The sequence below is a fragment of the Lontra canadensis genome, unplaced genomic scaffold (assembly GCF_010015895.1).
Source record: "Lontra canadensis isolate GAN:19392208 unplaced genomic scaffold, GSC_riverotter_1.0 scaffold1, whole genome shotgun sequence".
Taxonomy (NCBI): Eukaryota; Metazoa; Chordata; class Mammalia; order Carnivora; family Mustelidae; genus Lontra; species Lontra canadensis.
In genome coordinates, this window is record NW_022630995.1 from 94,361,801 (window position 1) to 94,383,049 (window position 21,249).

At 37.1% G+C, this 21,249-nt stretch overlaps 1 protein-coding gene across 50 annotated transcripts in view; it reads right to left on the bottom strand.

The window, feature by feature from the left end:
- The window catches only part of ANK2 (ankyrin 2), a 662,258-nt gene that overhangs the window by 47,789 nt on the left and 593,220 nt on the right, over positions 1–21,249 (bottom strand). For 17 of the 50 annotated variants that reach the window (XM_032859277.1, XM_032859322.1, XM_032859271.1 and 14 more), the window contains 6 exons: positions 19,260–19,404; positions 17,074–17,085; positions 13,287–13,389; positions 12,546–12,649; positions 7,910–7,945; positions 1,403–1,627 (listed from right to left, as the gene is read on the bottom strand). In XM_032859277.1, the coding sequence (XP_032715168.1) occupies positions 1,403–1,627; positions 7,910–7,945; positions 12,546–12,649; positions 13,287–13,389; positions 17,074–17,085; positions 19,260–19,404 (625 nt within the window). The remainder of the gene's footprint in view (positions 1–1,402; positions 1,628–7,909; positions 7,946–12,545; positions 12,650–13,286; positions 13,390–17,073; positions 17,086–19,259; positions 19,405–21,249) is intronic. The other 33 variants (XM_032859360.1, XM_032859446.1, XM_032859353.1 and 30 more) reach the window with 7 other exon arrangements.

Consider the following 21,249-nt stretch of genomic DNA (forward strand, 5'->3'; position numbering starts at 1 on the left):
TTCTGCCCCCTCCATTGGTCACAAAGAGCAAGGAACTGAGACCCAGAGTGTACAATGGAGGCGAGTGGAAGGAGACACTTAGGTGTTGTTGGATCTGTCCCTAGTTACGTTCACTGCCAGGGCACGAGCCAAAAAAAATAAACAAAAAATGTGCTCCACAGGAAAGACAAAGCTGTTGGGAATATAATAAAAACTCTGACTCTGTAGAGAGGGCAGATGTTTTCATGGATATTCCCCAACAGATGTGAAGTTTAGTAAAAAGCCTAAAACTACGTGGGCATAAGGGAGGGGAAAGGGCCTGGTACAGAAGATGAAAGGGATCGTTGGGCAATTACTCCAACCATACTGGCATTTCCGATGCAACCCAGAACTTCACAGGCTCCTTCTAAGTCTCTGGTCATTTAGGAGGGCATGGGAGGTAGCTTCTATAATTGGGGAATACAGACACCCCTTTTCAGGTGTGAACATAATTTGCAGCAACCTGTTAAATCATTTGCTCCAAATTACAAGGCTTTAGAACGTTTCCCCAAGTTCTAAAGCAAATCCGCTCCCCCAAACGACACTGGCAAAGAGTTCATGATTAGTAGGATTTTCTCCCAATTTTTGAGCACAAAGACTTGATACGACAAGACTTAAATACAATTGATTTGTTTCAAAATATTTTGAAACTTGTCCCCCTCCAAAACTTGATCCTTTTGTTGGTTTTCAGCAGTAGCCAGTCATTTCTTGGCACACTGAGACACCACTTCATATATAATAGCAGTGGTACAAACAGAAGGAAGAAATGCCAATCCCTGCTCAAAATTGCTAAAATGAGCCTGGCAGAAGTTGGTCTTGATTTTGTTGTCTTAATGAAAACTACAACTACAGAGACTGTTGGTATAATTTTAAGACTCAAGATAGCAATTTTGATAACAGAAACGACACATCAGATGGAGTAAATTTTTGGGTATCTTATAAAGACAACGCTGCTTTCCAAAGATAATCATTCTGTTTCGTAACTACACAGGACTTTAAATGTATGTTTGGAATAGAGTAGTACTTTTTCTTTATGACTTTACCATGTGAGTCTCGGAATTAAGAACAACAACAACAACAAAAAATACCTACCATCAGTTAAAACATGATTATTCACATTGGGAGCCTAGAAGCTATTGTCCCATCCAAAGAGAGGGAATCATAATTTCACCTGAATGTCGAACTCATTAATGCCTTACAATAAGAGGCATGTGATTGGAGTCAAGCACTGAGGTCCTACTTGCCATTTTTTAAATAATTTCGCAGGGGCCAATCTTCTTTTATAATGTTATCTATGTACCTTGTTTCATTCCAGCCTAGTGATCTCATGTAGAGGACACAAGCTCATCGGTGACTAAGTGGGAGGTTTAGCAGAAACCCTTACCCAAGGAACTGAGCACCAGAAGGTCCAACTTCGATCAGGCGACTGGCCAGGCCTTCTCCTTCCACCATTGGCGGCATTGTTGCCAGTCTATGGCGTTTGACCAGACGGCAGGTGACTCGAGTTGGGGCAGTACATTTCCGAGGTGGAATAATGATACGGAGCCCATTGTGTCTGCATCCTCGCATAGCACCACCTCGGGCATCCACCATAAAACTAACCAGGAAACTAAAAATTAAAATAGAAGATGAGCTGCGTTTTGAAATGCTGGAAGCAGACAGTCGAGCTTTGTCAAGTTAATTTTTTCTCTTAATTCTTTGTTCTTTTTCATTTATTTGCATGGTGGCACACTATTTGTCCTTAAGAGTTCTTTCACTTTACGCCAATGCCTTTATTTCTGTTGTGTGGTTGTTTTAGCCTTTGCATTCTTTTGATCTGTACCTAAAGAATTCTGCTAGTTTTTATTGACAATGGTGATATTAAATACAAACTGGGAATTAAAGATCTGTCCAATTGACTTAGGAAGTGGAATAAAATTATATAATGAACACTGATGAGTCTTCTTTCATTATAAATGCAAAGACCTCTGCTTCTGTCTAGGTGTGTCCTGAAAAATCCACATGCTAAAATAATGTAAGGATAGAGTAGAGAGGAGAGATCAAACTGCAGTTTTTCTAAACTAATCCAACCTGACTTTTCAAAATTATATTTTGTCCAACCCATTTTAATATAATTCTAGGACTTAAAAAAAGATCCATAGGCCTTCTCCCAAGACCAAGCTCATGTTCACACATCCTGCTCCAACATCATTTCACCCAGGATGCAGGTTATTAACTTACTGCATTCTCATGGAGAAGGAAAAGCAAAAATTAATTGTTTTCGATAGAATCAGCACTGGTTGACATGTACTTTTTCAGTTCTTAAGTAGGAAGCTCTCTGCCATCCTGGTCTAACTGAAGCAAAGATGGGGTGGGCAGGAAGTGGGATTATAAATCCCCTCCACTCTGTTTTGAAGTGAGAGACCCTGGGCTTATGCTGATGGAAGAGATCTGTGCCTCATGATTTCGCCCAAATTATAGTAAATCTCAATGTGGAAAATCACAGCTAAAAATTTAGAAATGTAAAAGGCTTCTAGCACTATTATTTTGTTATTTTACTAAGTTAATTGTTCATGCATAAAAGAACTATAATCCGAGTGACTCCTTGTTTTAAGTGTACCAAGAGAAAGGCTTAGTTTTAAACTTTCATGTTATCTCTTGTGTGATGGTCTTCATGGATCCTGATAGAGTTTAGTTTGACTTCTTTTCACTCTGATAGTCCTAACACTCATTAAAGTCTTGGAGGTACTCACTTCCTCAAGGAGTGAAAATTAAACCAGGCAATCCGAGTGTTGTACACATATACACAAAGACACAAACGAACAGTGTATATACCCTTACACAGATTACATTATGGTCTCTCCCAATTTTCATCGCATTTGCAAGATTTTATACGCCAAACAAAGAGGAAAGCAACATAGAGGTGTATTACGGATCTACTTGAGCTTAACCAGCCCAAGAACTACATCAGATTCACCACGTGTAGATATTGCATCCATGACAACATTTAAAACATTTGGAAGATATTTTATCCAAGTAAGTTATAGGAGAGAAACACAATACATTGATGTTATTTTTAGACAAGTGATGAAAAATATGTTAGCATCTTCTTCATCGCACTACACAGAACTCATGAAGCATGCTATTAAACAGAAATCCTGTTGCTAGTAATAAAAATGGATGCAGAGGAGCTGGAGTGCCTTCCTGAAGCCTGTCATGCAGAATGAGACCACGAGAAGAGCCGTCACCATCCTTCCCGCATGCAGGAGCCAGCCTAGAACTACCATTCACACCAGCCTTCTAAGTTTTTAGCATAGGGCAAAAACTGGGGAGTATAATCAATGGTTTAGAACTCAAGAGTGGATGTTTCTGGTCTTTATTAAAACACAATGAAAAAAGGTTGGTTGCTTTTCTTATTATTAGTCTAAGTATGAATTCTTTAAAAAAATTCTATTAGTTTTTTAAAAGGTAGTATTGCTCAAAAGGATGGGAAAAAACTGATAACACTTCTAGATGAATACACAAGTTTCTTCTCCATTTTATTTGTTTTGAATGGACTAGGCTATTAATGTCAATTTTTATAAAAGCTAGGGGCAAAGACACTAAGTTTTGATCAGTGCTTCTCGAGATGCATTTCGGTATTTCCGACTTTCCCTAATCGTTTTTTCATCTTTTGATTACTATCACCACTGATGAACAAAACAGGGACTCAAACTCCTAAGAAATTATTATAATACATCTACTCAATTTTACCAGTCTTTCTACCTTTTGAAGGCATTTAGGAAGCTTTCACACTTATGTTATATGCTATTGTGTTTCCATTATATTTATTCCAGTGATGACTTATGGCCTATATGATGTCCCCAACTAGAAAAACATGGAGAATGACTTCTAGGGGTGCATCTTCTAAAAACAAGTGAGTGACAGTAGCTATGTTCTTAGTTGTAACAATGTTTCAATAACTACATGTTTGATTCCTTTCTCTGATTTTGTGTCACTGACTGTTCCTCTTGAAATCCTCTTTTGTTCTCGTTTACTCCATAATTTCCCTTTCCATGTCCGAGAAGGATGCAATGTTTGCTACCCTCCTGTTGGTGGGTGCCCTGCATGGAACTAAGGATACTGAAAGTGAAAACATAATGGTTTCTGCCAAGTAGCTCTTACTCAAAATTACTTTGCCTCCTGGTCAATAAGTGAATTATGACCACATACAGGAGCCATGTAAGTACCACACTGGCCATGACCTTGTTCTTCCAATGTTCCCCCAGCACCTAGAGCAATGTACATGGAGCACATAGTACGCAGTCAATAAATAATTGTTGAATAATTGAATGAATGGAAGAACGAAAAGAGCAAGTTGTAAGAGGTTGTATATATTTATCTCTAATAAAGAGAAAAGGCAGCAAAATTGAAGGTAATTTAATTGTTTGGTCTCTAGACAGCCAATCCAGTCAGAACTCATTCAAATTACTACACTCTGATATTTCAGCTCAAAAAATAGCAGAATCACTGGGAAGGACTACACTCAATGTTAAATATTCTTCTTCTACAGGTCTTTTCCTGCTCCCAAATAAGAGACCTGATATGAAAAAAAGAAAAAAAGAGAGACTCAATATGTTTATTTCCCCTGACAGATGATTGGTAGAAAATGGGAGCAACCAAAAATCAAGAGTTCAAATATAACAGGAAACAATTCCCTTAGGAGTGAAAATTTCATGAAGAAAGAAAAAAGGTTGGAAAATCAAAATAAAAGAATTTAAAGACTGAGATCTGCAAGTAGATATATTTAACTGTAAGAGTCTCAGCATCCTCTAGATCTGGAAAGTAATACTTAAATACTGCACCCAATCACAGCAAATTGGGAAAAGAAAGGTGCCAATCTGCATAATTCAGAGAAAAGAAAAATCGCATTTCCAAAGAAAACAAGCCTTGTGTCTTTCTCAACTAATTAAAGGAACTAACAGACTAACAAAAGTGACAAGTTTTAGTAAGATAATTGTCCTTAGCCAGAGAAGAAGGGGGAGTAGAAGGAGCGGAAGGGAGGTGGAGGAGAGGAGGAAGAGGCAGTGAGAGAGAGTCAGAAGCTGGAGGGTTGAGAGGAAAGCAAAAGAGAAAGCGGTCAGGAGAGAAACAGAAAGGTTAGAAGAAAGAACTGAAAATTAGTTGTCAAAATGAATAGAAATGTTTATAAATTCAGCAGAAAATACTCCATAGAAATCAGACTCAAATAATGTAATTACAGAATAACAATTAACAAAAAAACTGAATATGCAGAATTGTACACTAAAAGAATGATTTGTTTCAAATAAGAGGGAATAAGAGAAATAATGATTCAAGTGCTAATGGAAAGTCTTTTAGATAAAACATGCTAGTCAATCCCAATAGTCTATAATATACAACTGGGTAAGCATTTGAACACTTTTATTAAAAACACCAGAATATCAGAAGGTTTCACAATTTGGATAGGTGGTAGAATTAGTAAGGTTATTCTGCGATGTAAAAAACAGACTGTAACAGACCATTTACTTTTTTGTACCACAGGAAAAAGTGCAGGGCTGGAAGCTATGAGTCATGAGATGAATCAGCTCACATACTAGAGATGATTAAGTAAATATGATTTTCTCATCTCTTCAGGAGATTATAAAGGGGACAAGATAAACCTGCAAACATTTGGAAATAAACGGAATTAAAGTAAAATCATGTAATTAAATACATCCAGAGGAAATGATATATGTAGGGACTAATGCTTAGCTTTGCTATTTGTGAGCTTGAAGAATGAAGCCTCATCTGTCGATGAGGGAGAATCATAATATTACCACTAAGGGTGCAGTGAGGATTCAACCATGCATGGGAAAAGCATTTAGAATTCAATAATAATTCAATAAATGCTTGTTCCCATCACTTTCCTTGCCCTACACCCAGATGATTTTATGTGTTTCAAATGTCTTAAAAATTACAGTGCAATACAATTCCTAAAAAAGAAACTAACTTTTATCGGATGTCTAAAATGAACTGGGAACTTTGCTAAAGCAGTTTAATATGACAGTGGAATTTTTACTAGTTTATGAACTTCACTATTTAAGTAAGCTATAAAGGTGCTATTATCACAGAGCACACACAAAATCCAGCAAGTACCATGCTCTCTCCTGGACGCCAGCTATCATTAAGTTGATCTCTGTCTTTAATTGTTGCTGTGACATCAAGCAAGTTACTTCCTGTCTTCAAGTTCTAATTTTCTCATCCACAAAATGAGAGACTTTGGCCAAATAAACTCTATGGTGATCTGGTGTTAAAATTCTATGTGCCATTTCCTGTTAACTAAAGTTAGGAAACCTACTGAAATGTTTCATGACTGTCAGATGCTTTGTAAGAATTTTTATTTGGAAAATAAACTGCTTTTACTCCAAGAAAAATATATTATTTTTGTTGTACGGTTAAAACAGTCAACGAACAGTTTTGGAGAAAATATGTACACACATTGCACTCAACACTGACTGAAGACTGTACAGACAAAATTTATCACAGAATATACTCAGCTTTAATTGCGTATCTTACTCTCCAAAGGAAATTCAGCAATCATGCAAAATAGAAATTCTTATTGACGTTTTTCTAAATTGTGAGAATACAGTGTTATCACAATTTAAAAAGAATAAAAAGCAAAAGCAGTCCACCATTATTATGCAGATGATTTGCCTGCAAATATACAATTTGATTAGCTAAACAGATACATGCTTTCAGAGGAGGCAGCAGAAAACAATGATTCTGGTTTTTTGAGGACAGCGTCCTCCACCCCAAAAGTTACTAATCCTTAGGTTTACTTTTAATTTGTCCAGGACCATGGGGTGGGGACAGGGAGGAGATTACAGCATTCAGAGTTAGTTATTGGGTGAAAATAGAGGGGAAAAAAAAGTCTTCAGGGTGCTTCAGTGATCCACATACACATAGCAATAGGACCTTAAATTAAATCTGATTTCTGGGTTGATGTGAGAAAACATCATGAACTCTTTCTTCTCTGTAATTCCCTTAATTCTTTCCTCGTCCTCTGAATTCCTTAGACTGAAAAACGGATGGAAAATCACTTTGAAAAAAATTGGCTCTAGTTTGTTAAAATCACCAATTATTTATTATCCACTGTGTTCATGTACAGAGACATAATATTTAGTGTGTGTTTCAGAAAAAGTAAAAGGAAGGATACAAAATTTCCAAAAGTGGAAAATAAAAATTGTGTTATCTGTAGATGATCTGTAGCATCATGGTACATGACTGTATAATAAAAATACTAGCATCAGCAGTCTGATAAAAACCTTTAAAAATAACCTTACTGAAATATAAAGAATAGATATTTTTAGAACACTGACTAGCATCACCCTATAGCACAATTTCCAAAATAGCAAAAGGTTTCACTTAAAGCTGTAGTAGCAAGGAAAGGCACTATTAATAAACTTTCAGCCTTTGGGTCACCTAGAATATAGCTTAAAAAACAAACAAACAAACCCTGCTAAGTGACACTTAAAATCATAATCTTTAATAGAACTTTAAAATAGCTCACCCAATTTGCAGAATTTCCGGAAATGACATTCTTCAGCTCTATGGAGCACTTTTTCTCACAAAAAGAAATGGAGACATGGAGACCCATGGCCAAAATAGGCTTTCACAGTAGGTCTACATTAATTTTGGTGCAACCCCGCCTGATTTCCAAAGGGATTAAAAAAAAAAAGTACCCACTTTCTTTCCACAATAGAGGAAGGGAATTCAGCAATGGCCACGCTTTGGAGAACATAAATCTGTCTCTTTCTCTGGCTAGGTATCTTCACACTAAAGCATCCTGAGATGGGGTATATGCAGAAGGAGATGGTGAAAGGGGCAGAGGGGGAGGCCACATGGTCAGAGAAGGAATTATGCAGAAGTTCACCTGCTGTTGTCACGATCAAGACATGGAGAGGAGCGGCTGCAACAGAACAGATACTTCAGCACAGAGAAGGAATGGATAAAGTGAAATATAAAGAAGGAAATCAGAAGTGACTTTCAACCGAAATATATTACTTATACACCAATACAGTATTCATCGAAAAAAGGATGGAAATACAAATGAGATATAGTTCTATGCAAATGCGGAGAGAAGAGCAAGGTATGGGGGTTCACGGTGACTCCCAGTTGAGGGACCTGGGGATATGACAAAATCGCTGGATTTGGATTTGTGGCCTTATTCAGTACTGGCTAGGGGAGGCCATGTGACCAAGTTTAAGGGTCTACAAGGTTACAAAACATCAAGGGTTCTTACAATGAACATCACAGAGTCTTCTACTTGATGGGCATAGTGTGTCTCCAAACTTTTCGCTCATAATTTTTTTTAATACTTTCAAAATAATGGTAATGCCCTTTTGGGCTTCTACCAAAGAAAGGCAAACAAAAGGGGCACAATTTAAAGAATAGCCTCAATCACAAACAGTAGCATTTACTCTAAGGTAGAGCAGGTAACATGAATTACCTATAGTAGGTAACAAAAAACTATGCAAACAAAGAGTGCTTTTCTTAAGACTTTCATTCCCTGATTTGTGCTTTGCCGTCCTCACTACTCATATTGTCTAATCCCACTTTACAGTCCTTTCATGCCTCTTCTGCCCAAGTCTGCTCTTCTGCAAAACCCTCCCTAAATTTTCATACGATTCACTTGCATTTTCAGCACTTGACAATATACAAAAGGATACATGCTTAACGGACCAGAAATCCAACCTTACAAAACAGTTGTTTTGACACTTAAAATATAATTTCCTTGGGGTGCCTGGGTGGCTCAGTTGGTAAGTGACTGCCTTCGGCTCAGGTCATGATCCTGTAATTCCCAGATGCAGCCTGGCATCAGGCTCCCTGCTCAGCAAGGGGTCTGCTTCTCCCTCTGCCCTTTCCCCTTTCATGTGCGTTCATTCTCTCTCTCAAATAAATAAATAAAAGCTTAAAAAATAATAATAATTTTCTTCATCCCAAGGAATTTACCTTCCTGTGCCTTAAAAAAACTAGGGTGTTTGAAATACATAAACAACTAAATTAACTGATCTAGGTATGTGATAAATATTAATACTGTAAAATGAGAAACAGTCTTGACTTTCTTGAGGTTCTAAGATCAACTTCCACTATTTGAGCCAACTGCCTTCACAGGTTTTTTTTAAACTGCTTTTATTTTTTTAGAGTAGCTTTAGGTTCACAGCAAAATTGTCAACATGTTTTTATGAAAAAGAAGTCCTTTAAAAGCATTTAATTGTTGGCACTTGGCTGGCATTAAGGAACTATAAAAATAACACCACTGAAATAATAACATTTAAAATGGATTACAAAACTATTACTAGAAATTGTGCCTTTCATTTGTTAATTCATTATGCACGTCTGAAATGGAGAAGAATTATAAAATTCAAATTCTTGCCCAAGCTTATGTTGGTATGATCATGACTGGGATGCTAGAAATGACTATTGATTAGATTGTGAATCAGTAACACAATCCAAAGAACAAAAACAAAAATTTTTACTGTCAGTCTTTCTTTGGACAGATGTTGGCTGTATATATTGGGCAGAACAGATTTTTTTTAAGCACTGATACCTACTCTCTTGTAGCCATGGACAATTAGTCATTGGAAAAATAAAATTACTAATACTGCTTATTGGTAAAAGTTGTGTCTTCAATTTCTCAAAAATCCCTTTATGGAATCAAATAGAACATTATACACAAACTCAGTATCATGTGCATAAAAAAGCTGACTTTGTTATCTCCTCTAAAAATCATTTATTTCTTACATTTTGGGCAGATTTTGAAGTGGCTTAAGAATTCTCCGAATTAATTAAGGAAAAACATAGTTCCTTAAAAAATACATAAAAACTACTACTACACAGGTGTGTCATGTATAATGAACAAGTTGAAAAAAAGAAATCATTAGATGATATTATGAAAGTTATTCATATACTTTAATATCATGGTAGCTTTCAAATACCATGACACTCAAAATCCTTGTGTTTTCAACATAAGTATTCATCCCACTAGAGTCATCTGTTGCACTGTGTTCAAATTCTAGAGGCCCCACTAGATGACAAATTACCTGATAAAAATAGCAGGTTAAACGTTACTATTATAAATTGTACTATAGTGGTGCTGTCATTGAGAGGATTCAGAATACATTCTGCTTAACTGAGTTGGAATTGGTGAAGGATCTGGAAGATGTATATGAGGGTTGTGTAAATACTAATGGCTATAATCTATTGAGTACTTACTCTTTCTAGGAAAAATGCTAATTATTTAAGAAGCATTTAATCCATAAACCTCCTCCATGAGGTCCATAATATAACAAACTCAGATATTTTACAGAACCTGCCCAATTTCACATACTGAGTGTCAGGGTCAGGATTGGTCTAACCCCAAAGCACGCTCTTAACCACCATGTTATCTCTCTCCCACGGATCATCTTCCAACCATAGAGAAGTGTGTTTCTTAAAAGTAAGGGCTAGATCTTGCTTATCTGTTTTCCTGACTGCCCGGCACAACGTTTGGTACTTTGTAGACTTCAACAATGTGGGAAGAACAAATACGTGAATGGAAGTGATTTAAAAAAAATTTTTTTTGAAAGAACCAGGTATACGTTAATTACCTAGATCTCCCCGGTAATCAAGCAAATTTGTTCCTTTCTAATGGTGTGGCGAATACATAAAACACACATATTTGGACTATTGGTGCTTGTAGAAAATGCCCGCGCTAAGGCCCCAGCAACAGAGATTTGGTTGTAATTGGTTTGAGTTGGGGCCTGGGTATATTTTTTTAAAGCTCCAAGGTGATTCTAATGTACAGCCAGAGTTGAAATTATTTACAATCAGTAGTCATGTTTGGAGTTTATAAAAAATATGGTATATTACAGATGAAGAGATTAAAGACCCTTATCTCAACAAGTGGTTAACTTCTAACCACTGGATGGTCTTATTGCATCATTATCAACTAGAATTGCTTATGCATTTATCTAATTTTATACAATCAGTTTGCATATTGATGTACTTAAGCTAAGTATTTTATTGCCCTTCAGCAGTTAAAAGATTCTAAGAAATTCCTTTTTTAAAGTAAAGTATTTGTTTTGAAAACTGAAGGATTATCACTTAACACCTTGACTCTTGCAAATTCGGCTACTGATACTTAATCACACTTTGCCTAAAATAATCTTGTCACTTCGTAGGCTCCATAGTCTTCAAATATTTTATTATGGTTTCTAGATTCTATTATCCTCTGATACTGTAGGTCCAAGCCTCTTTTCCCCTTAGGATGGTTGAGAAATTTAGTAGCATAATGCAATGTTATGCTTTTAGAATAATGTACAAATGTCAGATTTTAATTATTTAATTTTATATCTAAAAATATGTTAGTAAATTTGGATGAGGTTTAACTTGGTTTTTATTCCCTTGAAATGACTCTTGCATCACGATTTTTTTATTTTACTTATTTAACAAAGAAAAGAGTATTATGATTAATTTCAGTATCTATATGACTAATTTTATATTCTAGGAGCCTATAGTAGAAAATTAGACTAAAAGTTCCCAAATTTTCAGTGACAAGTATCTTTAAATGTTTTTCTGAGAAAATATTTTAGAATAATAAAAACAAGGAAGGCTCTACCACTCAAAATAGTTCTGGGGATTATGGACAAAGAGTTTGGGATAGTAAGTTAAATCAAAGTACTGCACAGATAAAATAAAAGTGGGGCTTTTTAAAAAGGAAAATGACAGTGACTAAGTGAAAAAAATTTTCAAAGTTTATATATAATAATAAAATTATTACACAGGTTGAAACTACCAAAATGTCAGGGAAAACCCAATTGTCAAGAGGGTTACAATTTGAAACTCCTTAAGAAAATTATTTTCTGCATAATTGAATTCTTACACCTTACAAACCTCTTTAAGTATGTTTAAAATTATTAACTCAAAGTCCTACTTTTTCATGAGTTTATACAAACAGGCAGCATTTCTTTAGTAGTGATATACATATTACCTGGATGACTTTTAGAAGGTGGCTGAGAAGCTAAGTGGTTATCTTTTTTGACATATCCCTACTTCAAACAGCATATGAACTCCTCTATATATTTGTGTGATTCAAACGTCCATAATCATTATTTTAAATACACAGATATGTGAGAAAAGGCATTTATTAAACTAGTCAGTTAATCTTAGTACATAGAACTTTCTAGAAACCAAATGATCCTGCTCCTCTTTCTAAGGTGTCTTTAAGACAAAATGTGTACAGTAAGGAGGCCACTGGTTTATTCTGGTTAGTGAGCAAGCTGTCTGATGCAATTCTACTAGTTATTTTAAAACAACAGTCAGTTTTTCTATGCTGACTTCAACCCTTTTTGCTGGTTCATTTGTGTAGGTAGAGTCCACACTGGATAAAACTTTGTTATTTACAAGTTTAAACAAAGGTCACTTCCCCTGTAAGCTAGCCATCAGCTAAAGCTACTGGACAAAGCTGTTATTTTCACACTCATCTCTTTTTACCTCTTGATCTGGATACAGAATATTGATTTACTCACCCTGAATGAATAGGGCTGGAAGAAAGAGCCACGTTGTCTAAGTTCTCAGTGCCCCAGCTGAGACGGTAAGAATTCCTTTCTGCCTCCTTGGCTAGAGTTGACACCTAAATACAGAGAGCACTGGATTTAATAAAAAATACTTTCCTTCACTTAAATAAAATATAATGAACTCTAAAAAGTGGTATCACAGGAAGGTGATATTACCATCTTTTCATTTAAAAATATAAGACCGAGTCATTAAAACGTATCTTTTATAACACATTGCTATTTAAATTATACTAATGACGTAAGACCACATTTGTGTAATCGTCTTGGCAGAGAGCAGGTATTCCCATCTACTTCTCTATATCCAACCAGCCGAAACTGATAAAAATCACATCTAAGATTAAAATATTCCATAACAATCTCTAATGGTTTTCTAATAACAGATAACAATTTTAAATACAAGGTATATTTTCACAGGTCCTTTCACTTCCTACCTTCAATGCACCCTATCTCACTTTTTCCTTTACCAGAGATTTTTAGAAAGATATTCATTTTCACATCTAACCTCCACAGAAGAATTCAGTCTAGCTGAAGTAACAAGCAGTGTATAGATATCACTTGAGAAAAGCCCTCCAACTCTTATCCCAGCTTATCAACTGAATTAACACGATTTCTTTTCAGACAAAAACTTTCTCTGGACATTTCCAGCAACAGGTACCGTCAGAAAGCTCTCCAGAAAGCTAAAAAGTCACGTACCTGGTGACTGGGGATGACAACTGTGTCGTCAATCATGGCACTGTCCCTCAGGTAAGAGGCATGGCTCAGGGTGTGAGACCTGTCGGAACTGAAGGATCGGAGGCTGGTAGGTTGGCAGGAGGCCATGGTCATATACCAACAGCAGGAGCAGGGTTGGGAGGATGGAAGGATGAGCCGAGCAGGAGAGTGAAAAAAGCGCGCTATTAGCTAACAGTGCAACTTCCAGGGGGCCACGAATTGCAACCATGGGAGAAGGAAACACAGGTCTCTGTGTCGCCCTACCTCTCTGTCCAACAACCAAACGAACACATCTTTTGACTGGTTCCTAGCACTCAATGGCAAGGGCACAAGGGAATCCAGAAGTTAAAATTTGATACTTCTAATCTGATTTCTTTTCTCCTCAGAAATGTCTGAAACCAGCAAACTGTAGCTCACTTACTGCCAGGACCAGAGATTCACACAGGAAATCATGCCAGAATAGACTGGCTCAGTCTGTGTTAAACGTTAACCTCCTGCAACTAAGAAAAATATGGGGGGGGGGGGACGAGACCACCCTCAGAGAGCACAGAACGAAAGCGCGGGTTTCCTCTTCGCTCATTTTCCATTCTCTGCATGCCTCATTCCCCTCCTGTCCAACTGCGAGCACTGCCCGCGGGTGCATTCCCCTGGAAGGTACAGAGTGAAATGAACTGCGGCCAGAGGCATGCTTCCTGCGGAAGTGGAGTTCCTCTTGTTTGTCTCTGGTGTCTCCAACAACGCTATTTCAAAGGGCAGCATTGTTCCCTTTGCACGTCCTCTGTGTGGTGAGTGAGACACCAAAGAGTGCTGGTTGCTGTGGCAATAAGATGCAAGAGCGCAAGAAACCGAATCTAAGCGCCAGCCCAGGACACAGACACATCTGTCAGCACAGAAACAAACTGCCAGAGACACAACCAAAAACGAGGCTTGGCTTCAAATGGGATTTAGGCCTTGGGAATCAAGGGTTTCTACTTTGGATACGTCGGAATTTCCGAGTTCTGAATTACAGATGCAAATGTGATGGGCAAAACCTGACATTTGCATAAGTGCAATTCATTCCTTCCTAATCAATTTGTACGATCAAATGACAAATAGACTGATGTCTCACAGAAGCTGTATTTTATTCGTATTGGTCTAGGAATTAAATATCCACGTTCAAAATAGTAGCCCAAAGCCCATAGGGGAAAAGATATGCAAGCTTTCACAATATTTATAGAAGCAAAGTTTCATTTACTTTCGGCTAGTGGGTATTTGGCCAGTGAAGCACTGTAGAATTATGGACTAAGTGTCAGGTTAGCATATTTCTTAGTAGAAGCTATTTTCATTTTTCAAATAGACCTAATATTGTAAGCTGTATACTGTCATTTTTATGAGGTGTCAATATAGCGAACTTCCATTATCTTTGAGGAAATCATCATTTTGGTAGATAATTCATAGTAATTGAGGGCCTGCTCCTTCCTATTCTGCTGTAGTTTTTTTTTTTTTTTCAAATAAATATTTTTTTTAAATGTTTCTAATATTATTATTTTTTATTTGAGAGAGAGTGAGAGAGAGCATGAGATTCGGGGAAGGTCAGAGGGAGAAGCAGACTCCCTGCTGAGCAGAGAGCCTGATGTGGACTGGATCCTGGGACTCCGTCACCCGCGCAGAAGGTGAGGTTGCCTAACCAACTGAGCCACCCAGGCGCCCCCAGCTGTAGTTTTTATGTCCCCAAAACAGACCTGGAATATTAGAAGGCAAGTGACATGAATTAAAGGAGTTGACTGATCCTGTACAAATCTTTGCTTATAATGAAATGAAATCTAAATCTAACTTGGTAACTCACAATTTTATGTTATACAGGGTCTTAGAGAAGACTGAGGCTCTGGCAGCCAAGGCTGGGGCCACCCAGATGCCTTTGTGTGCCCAACAGCAGGGGTTTCAGTCCTGGCAGCCGAATGATATTGGGGCTGGTTTTACAGGTGTGCAGTTGGGTTTTGATGGTGCACGTCATAAACAGGCTGCAGGCTGCTAGGACCAACTTTGGCCTAACCTTGAATCTCTATCTGTGGCTTTAGGATTCAAAAATCCAAACTGTAACTTTATACATGCAAAGGTGCTAAATTGATAGGGATGAACAGTGCAAAAGGAGCAAGAGGCACTGAGGTATAGGACTAGACATACCCGCTCACAACAGCAAGTAGAGACCCTGTCACTGATGTAACTGCCTAGTGACATAACTGCCACCACTGCAAAGGTCTAAACTTGGAAAAAACGTAGCCAGGTCCCAACTGCCACTTTTGGGGAGAGACCATAGCTGGGTGGATGTCTGTCTCTGTAGGAATGAGGTATGAAAGAGCTCGTTTGGCTCCAAGCACAGAGCTATATTTTGCAACTAATATGCCAACAATAAAGGTGGATTTTTGATATTTATCTACCTGATACCCAGGTCTCTCTCTCAATTGGTTTGAATCAGGAGGGGAAAAGGGGTATTGGTGTTATTTTTTGTCCTTCCTAAAGTCCCAACAGGAAAGAAAGAAAAGAAAGAGAAGGGAGAAGGAAAAAAAGAAAGAGTTGACTTACAACCAAAAAGGAGATTAGGGTAGAGAGAGAAAAATATTAGGATATGGAGACAGGGAGTGAGAAAAGTTGGAAAGAGAGGGAGCAAGGGAGAAGGAATGAGTTGGAACTATGCCTAACTATCTCTACTACTGTGTTACTGGCTTCCTGTTTACTGCCTTCTAAAATGCTAATTGGATGTTTAATCAATTTTATAGATTCTAACTGCTCTTTTCTCTGATATACAGAATTTACTTAAATAAATAAAGTTAGAATATTCTAGCAGTAGAATAATTACTGTAATGGAATAATGATCAGCAGAAACATCGGGAATAAGTCAAGTCTCTGGGCAAAAATTTTTCTATCCTGACTTAAAACGTTAGAAACAAGGTTAAATATTTTACGATCCAATACATTTCTTTTTCATTAAGTCAGAGGTCATCCCATTCAGTTAATAAATTCATAATAACACATATCTATAGGAGTATAAGTCTGTATGTGCTGTTCAATGAAGGACTGTGCCAAAAGTTATGGTCTTAAATTTTAATTCTCTGCACTATAGTAAATTACTTTATGGACACATAATAGGTAGTCTGTAATTTCATCAAAAATGTAATAATCACTATCTTAGTAAGCTGTGGTATTAGAGGTTCAATTAATGAAGCTTTTGAACCTTATTAAACTAGTAAATATCTAAAAATTTCAATTGCTTAATGCATGGAAAAGCTTCTGTGGCCCATTGATACTTAGCATTTTACACTAAATTTAATTTGTAAGCAATAATAAAATGGACATCAAATCTAAATAATAAGAACTTGGATATATTTTTATCAATTTACATTAAATTGTTCATATTTTTGTTCTCCTGCATTCATGTAAAATTTAGGCATCAGAATGTTTTTTTTTTACCATCTCCAACCATACACAGACGGGTTCCTTTGGGGAAGCCATGCTAATGTTTTATCAACCACAAGGTGGGGCTGTGACAGTAAAAGTCAGGCCAGAGTCTTGTCATAGACTCGTATTCTGGTAATATATTCACCCTTCTAGCTCAGTTATCCAATTCAATAGGTAAAAATCCTAATTTGAGAACAAATCCATAATTCTAGAATATAAGCACCTCCTGCCAAAACATACACACACACACATACTACACACATTGCACAGTGAGCAGGGAAATGTGGATGTATCCAGGAAGTGTCACAGTGTTTTCATGCTATTTAATACCTACCTGGGCATGGTACTATTGAAAGCATACCAAATAAATAACGAAAAGTAAAAATGGTTACCAAAAAAAAGAAAACTCCCATTGAATTGCATAAAGAAATTTAAAAAAAAAATCAGTGAAACAAGAAACCCATGAAAATGAGATGTTGCTTGTAATTCCATGTTGGAGATCATGAATACAATCTGGGGTTCTAGAAATGCTAGTGAGGACCTGGAGAACAGACCATGGTTGGTTTGTTCCATACACCATCTTTACATGCTGGTAAGTGTTCAGTTTAAGCAGAATCATCAAACCATGGACCCTGTTTTATGGAAAGTATTGTTCTAAATCTTCCATAACCTAGTACTTTCAAAGAAGGAAAAAGGATCAGATCAAGAACTTAACAAAACAGACCATGCTGGAAATGAAGGGTTTTTTTCCCTCTGACAGTGATATGACTATTTATAGATTATTATGACTTTGTTTAAGGCCATAAATTTCATGTTCCCCAAATTTGAAATCTTTTCCTAGAAATTTTAGATAGTGATGCCTCAGTCTATCTGTATGTCAGAACCCAGTATATAAAAAACCGGTCCCGTCACCAGTCCCCCCACTCTCACCTCAAGTGGCTCCCTCTTCTGTGACTCTTGACCCCAAGGACCACCGTCCATCTACGTCACTGAAGCCAAAGGGTCAATCAAACATTCTTCCTCTTCTTCACCCATCCCATGAAATCCATCACCAAATCTGGCTACTTTTACCTTACAGATATGCTCTCAAATTTGTCATTTCCCAAATTCTCTCCATGATTGCTACCACTAAGGGTAAAGGTCAAGTCTTAACAGCTTCAGCTAATATTCCTGCCATAGTTTTTCAGATGCTTGTAACTACCAGGTTTGGCCCTTTGACAATTCTCTCTAAAACTTATCCTTTAAGTGCATAGTCAGAGGGAGCCATCCAAAACACAGACAAGCTCTCCCCTCCTTCTCACTATGCTCTACCAAAACTGTGCTGTTCTTTCTCTCATATACCATGAGGCTTTGCTCATGATCTCATTAAGGCTTCGAATGCCCTTCCCACCTTTTCCTCACCATCAATACCCATCACTTCGTCTCGGTTTGGGCTCATCTCCTCTAGGAAGCCTGAGCCCTCGGGCTTTAGTTATACTCTGTGGGTACTACTGGCCTAGTTTCTCTCACACCCCATCAAACTATGATTTTAGCAATCAAGTCCGGTCATGTCTGTACCTCTAGCACCTACCACAAGGCAGCCCAGAAATGTACTTATTATATGCACACTGAATCATTAAAAAAAAAAAAAAAAAAAAAAAAAAAAGAAAGAAAGAAAGTAGGGAAGAGGCATTGATGTTCATTAGAAAACTCCAAGAAAAATTTGCTTTTGCTAATTATCCATTTAGAATTAACTACACTTTAAGGTATATATTTCTTAGACTACAAATATGTTAACTACAGCTTAGAATACAGCCAAGATTAAAACTACAAACCTAAGATTACTGACTAGTGAAAAACTTGACACTATATGGACAGCCATATGTTAACCTAAATTGGCAGTCAATCTTTTGATGAAGTACCATGGAATGTTCTCATTCAGCTTGCCTCAAAAAATAACAAACACCAGTTGGGTTAGTTTGTAATAATCAGAAATTTTATACTGCAGAATATGACATAAACCTCTTCAGATTTGTCTATAAAACCTGTGCTCCTTCAGATTTTGCTCAGATTGCTTTTGTATTCAAGATCTTGGAGGATTTGGGTCTAATTCTTTTTCATGAAAATCAATTTCAGGCACTTTCCTTCTGAATTTGTTTCTTTTTCATCCTTCTTCACAACACCCTTTCAGTCACAGAATCTATACCACTAACAAAAATACCTGTAAGGTAAAATGGTCCTTTTTATTCACCTGAGAAAAAAGTGGTAAATGATTACAAACACTATACTGAAATGTAGAGAGCTCTTTACTTATTGCTCTGCTTCTTACTAGTCATCTGATTTTTACTGTCACTTAAACTCTCTAGTCCTCCGTTTCCTGTTCTTTAAAATGGGTACTTCAAGTTGCTCAAGGATGCAGTAAGATAGAACATGCAGTACCTATTAAATATCCTTAATTATGTCTACTTTTTTTTATTATCATCATGAAAAAGGGTTGCATTGTCTTCTGGCTGATACCAAGGGTCAGGACTAGGGGACTACCTGTCAGAGCGGGCTCCCTCCAAGCTGTACCGCAGGTAATTCATGCCATCCAGGAACTGACTGCTGGGTAGCGAGTCGTCACCTAGTTCTTTCAGATCCTCGGGCCGAAGGTATTCTCCCCCATCGCCTGTCATTGTGTCGTCACCTTGAAGCAATCAGAGGAAGACGGAGGAAGGATTATTTGTTGAATGTCGTATTAACTACAAAATAGGGCAAAGATCGTGGAACAAATGTCAGAAAAGCACTTACATCACTGGAATACCGCACACCCAATAAAAAAAACATGCAACCAGCAAGTGCTAAAACTCAGAGAAACAATATTTGGCCCATTTTTCTATTGCTTATCAAGAGAAAAAGAATGACCTGAATTGTAATTCTCTTAATATCGGTCAGTTTTCTTTACTCATTTCTTTGTTGCCATAGCTGGTTTATAGCTGTATTATTTAACTTATTCCACTATGTAGACTATTGAACTTCCAGACATAGTTCCAATAATTTCGTACCTAATGTCCAGCATTAACAATCTCTTCATGTCATTGGCAATATGCTAAGAAATATCTACTGCTCGGGGCACCTGGGTGGCTCAGTCGGTTAAGCGTCTGCTTTCAGCTCAGGTCATGATTGCAGGGTGCCGAGATCGAGCCCTGCCTCGGGTTCCCTGCTCGATGAGGAGTCTGCTTCTCCCTCTCCCTGCCCCCCTGACTCATGCTCTCTCTCTCATTATCTCTATCTCAAACAAATAAACAGATCTTAACAACAACAACAACAAGAAACATCTACTGCTCTAAAACAAATATGTGATATAGTATACGGAGGGATATGATTTATAAGATTAACAAGATATGCACATTAGGGAAAGAACACTAGAACAAAGTGAGCAGATTGTGACATTTCAAGAAACAACCTGGAATTCAATTTTAAAAATATTACTGAGCATAAAAAGGATGTTTTGTTGGAAATTAGGTGGCTTCCCAAAGGTGAACGACAGGGGAAAAAAGAGAATTAACTAATCAGGTAGTGGCAGAAAGCAATGACTAAGTGTGGTAGTTCATATTCAGAAGACCAAATGCTAAGGTGCATTCCCTGCCTGTGACTAGGAATAGAATACTTTCACAAATATCTTTTTCAGGTAACTGAATAAGTAGTATCTCATTCACAGACATGCTGTACACCATTAACATACTGACATGGAGAAATAAATAATATGGCTGAGAGAAACTATTTTTGATGACTCCTTGAGACATTAATCACACACTTTAAGCCTGATGATCTATGTAAAGGACAACTTGAAGGACAACTTCATTCCTATAACTAAGTTAAATATTCATTATTTTTTTTTTTAAATTTCATTCATTTGACAGAGAGAGAGATCACAAGTAGAGAGAGAGAGAGGAGGAAGCAGGCTCCCTGCCTAGCAGAGAGCCCGATGCGGGACTCGATCCCAGGACCCTGAGATCACGACCCGAGCCCAAGGCAGAGGCCTAACCCACTGAGCCACCCAGGCAGCCCTAAATATTCATTATTATATTCTAATTTGTTTCAAGTAATTGTTCTAAATCAACACTAATTTATAAAGGTACAACACTAAAGAATTATAAGAAGGATATGTCTCAAAAAAAAAAAAAGAAGGATATGTCTCTGACATTTCACTGCTTATATATATGATCTTAAGATCTCAGGTATATATCAAAGGATTATTAGCTGTCTAAATTACTTAAAGCTAATGACAGATTTGAAAAAAAAAAAAAGACCTTCCAATAAATGGAGATGTAATTTATTCACCATTTAATTTTTCTCTCAAAGTCAATGCATTTAACATTTGACAGTTATAATAAGTCTCATCATTAAAAATATTTTCATGGCTTCTTCAGTGACACCATCAGATTTTTACTGAGTTTTAGCAGAATGAGTTAGGCTCCACAGAGTATTAATTAAAGGTGAGTTCTCAGAATTGGATAGACCTGGCTTCAAATTCTAATTCTGTTATTTA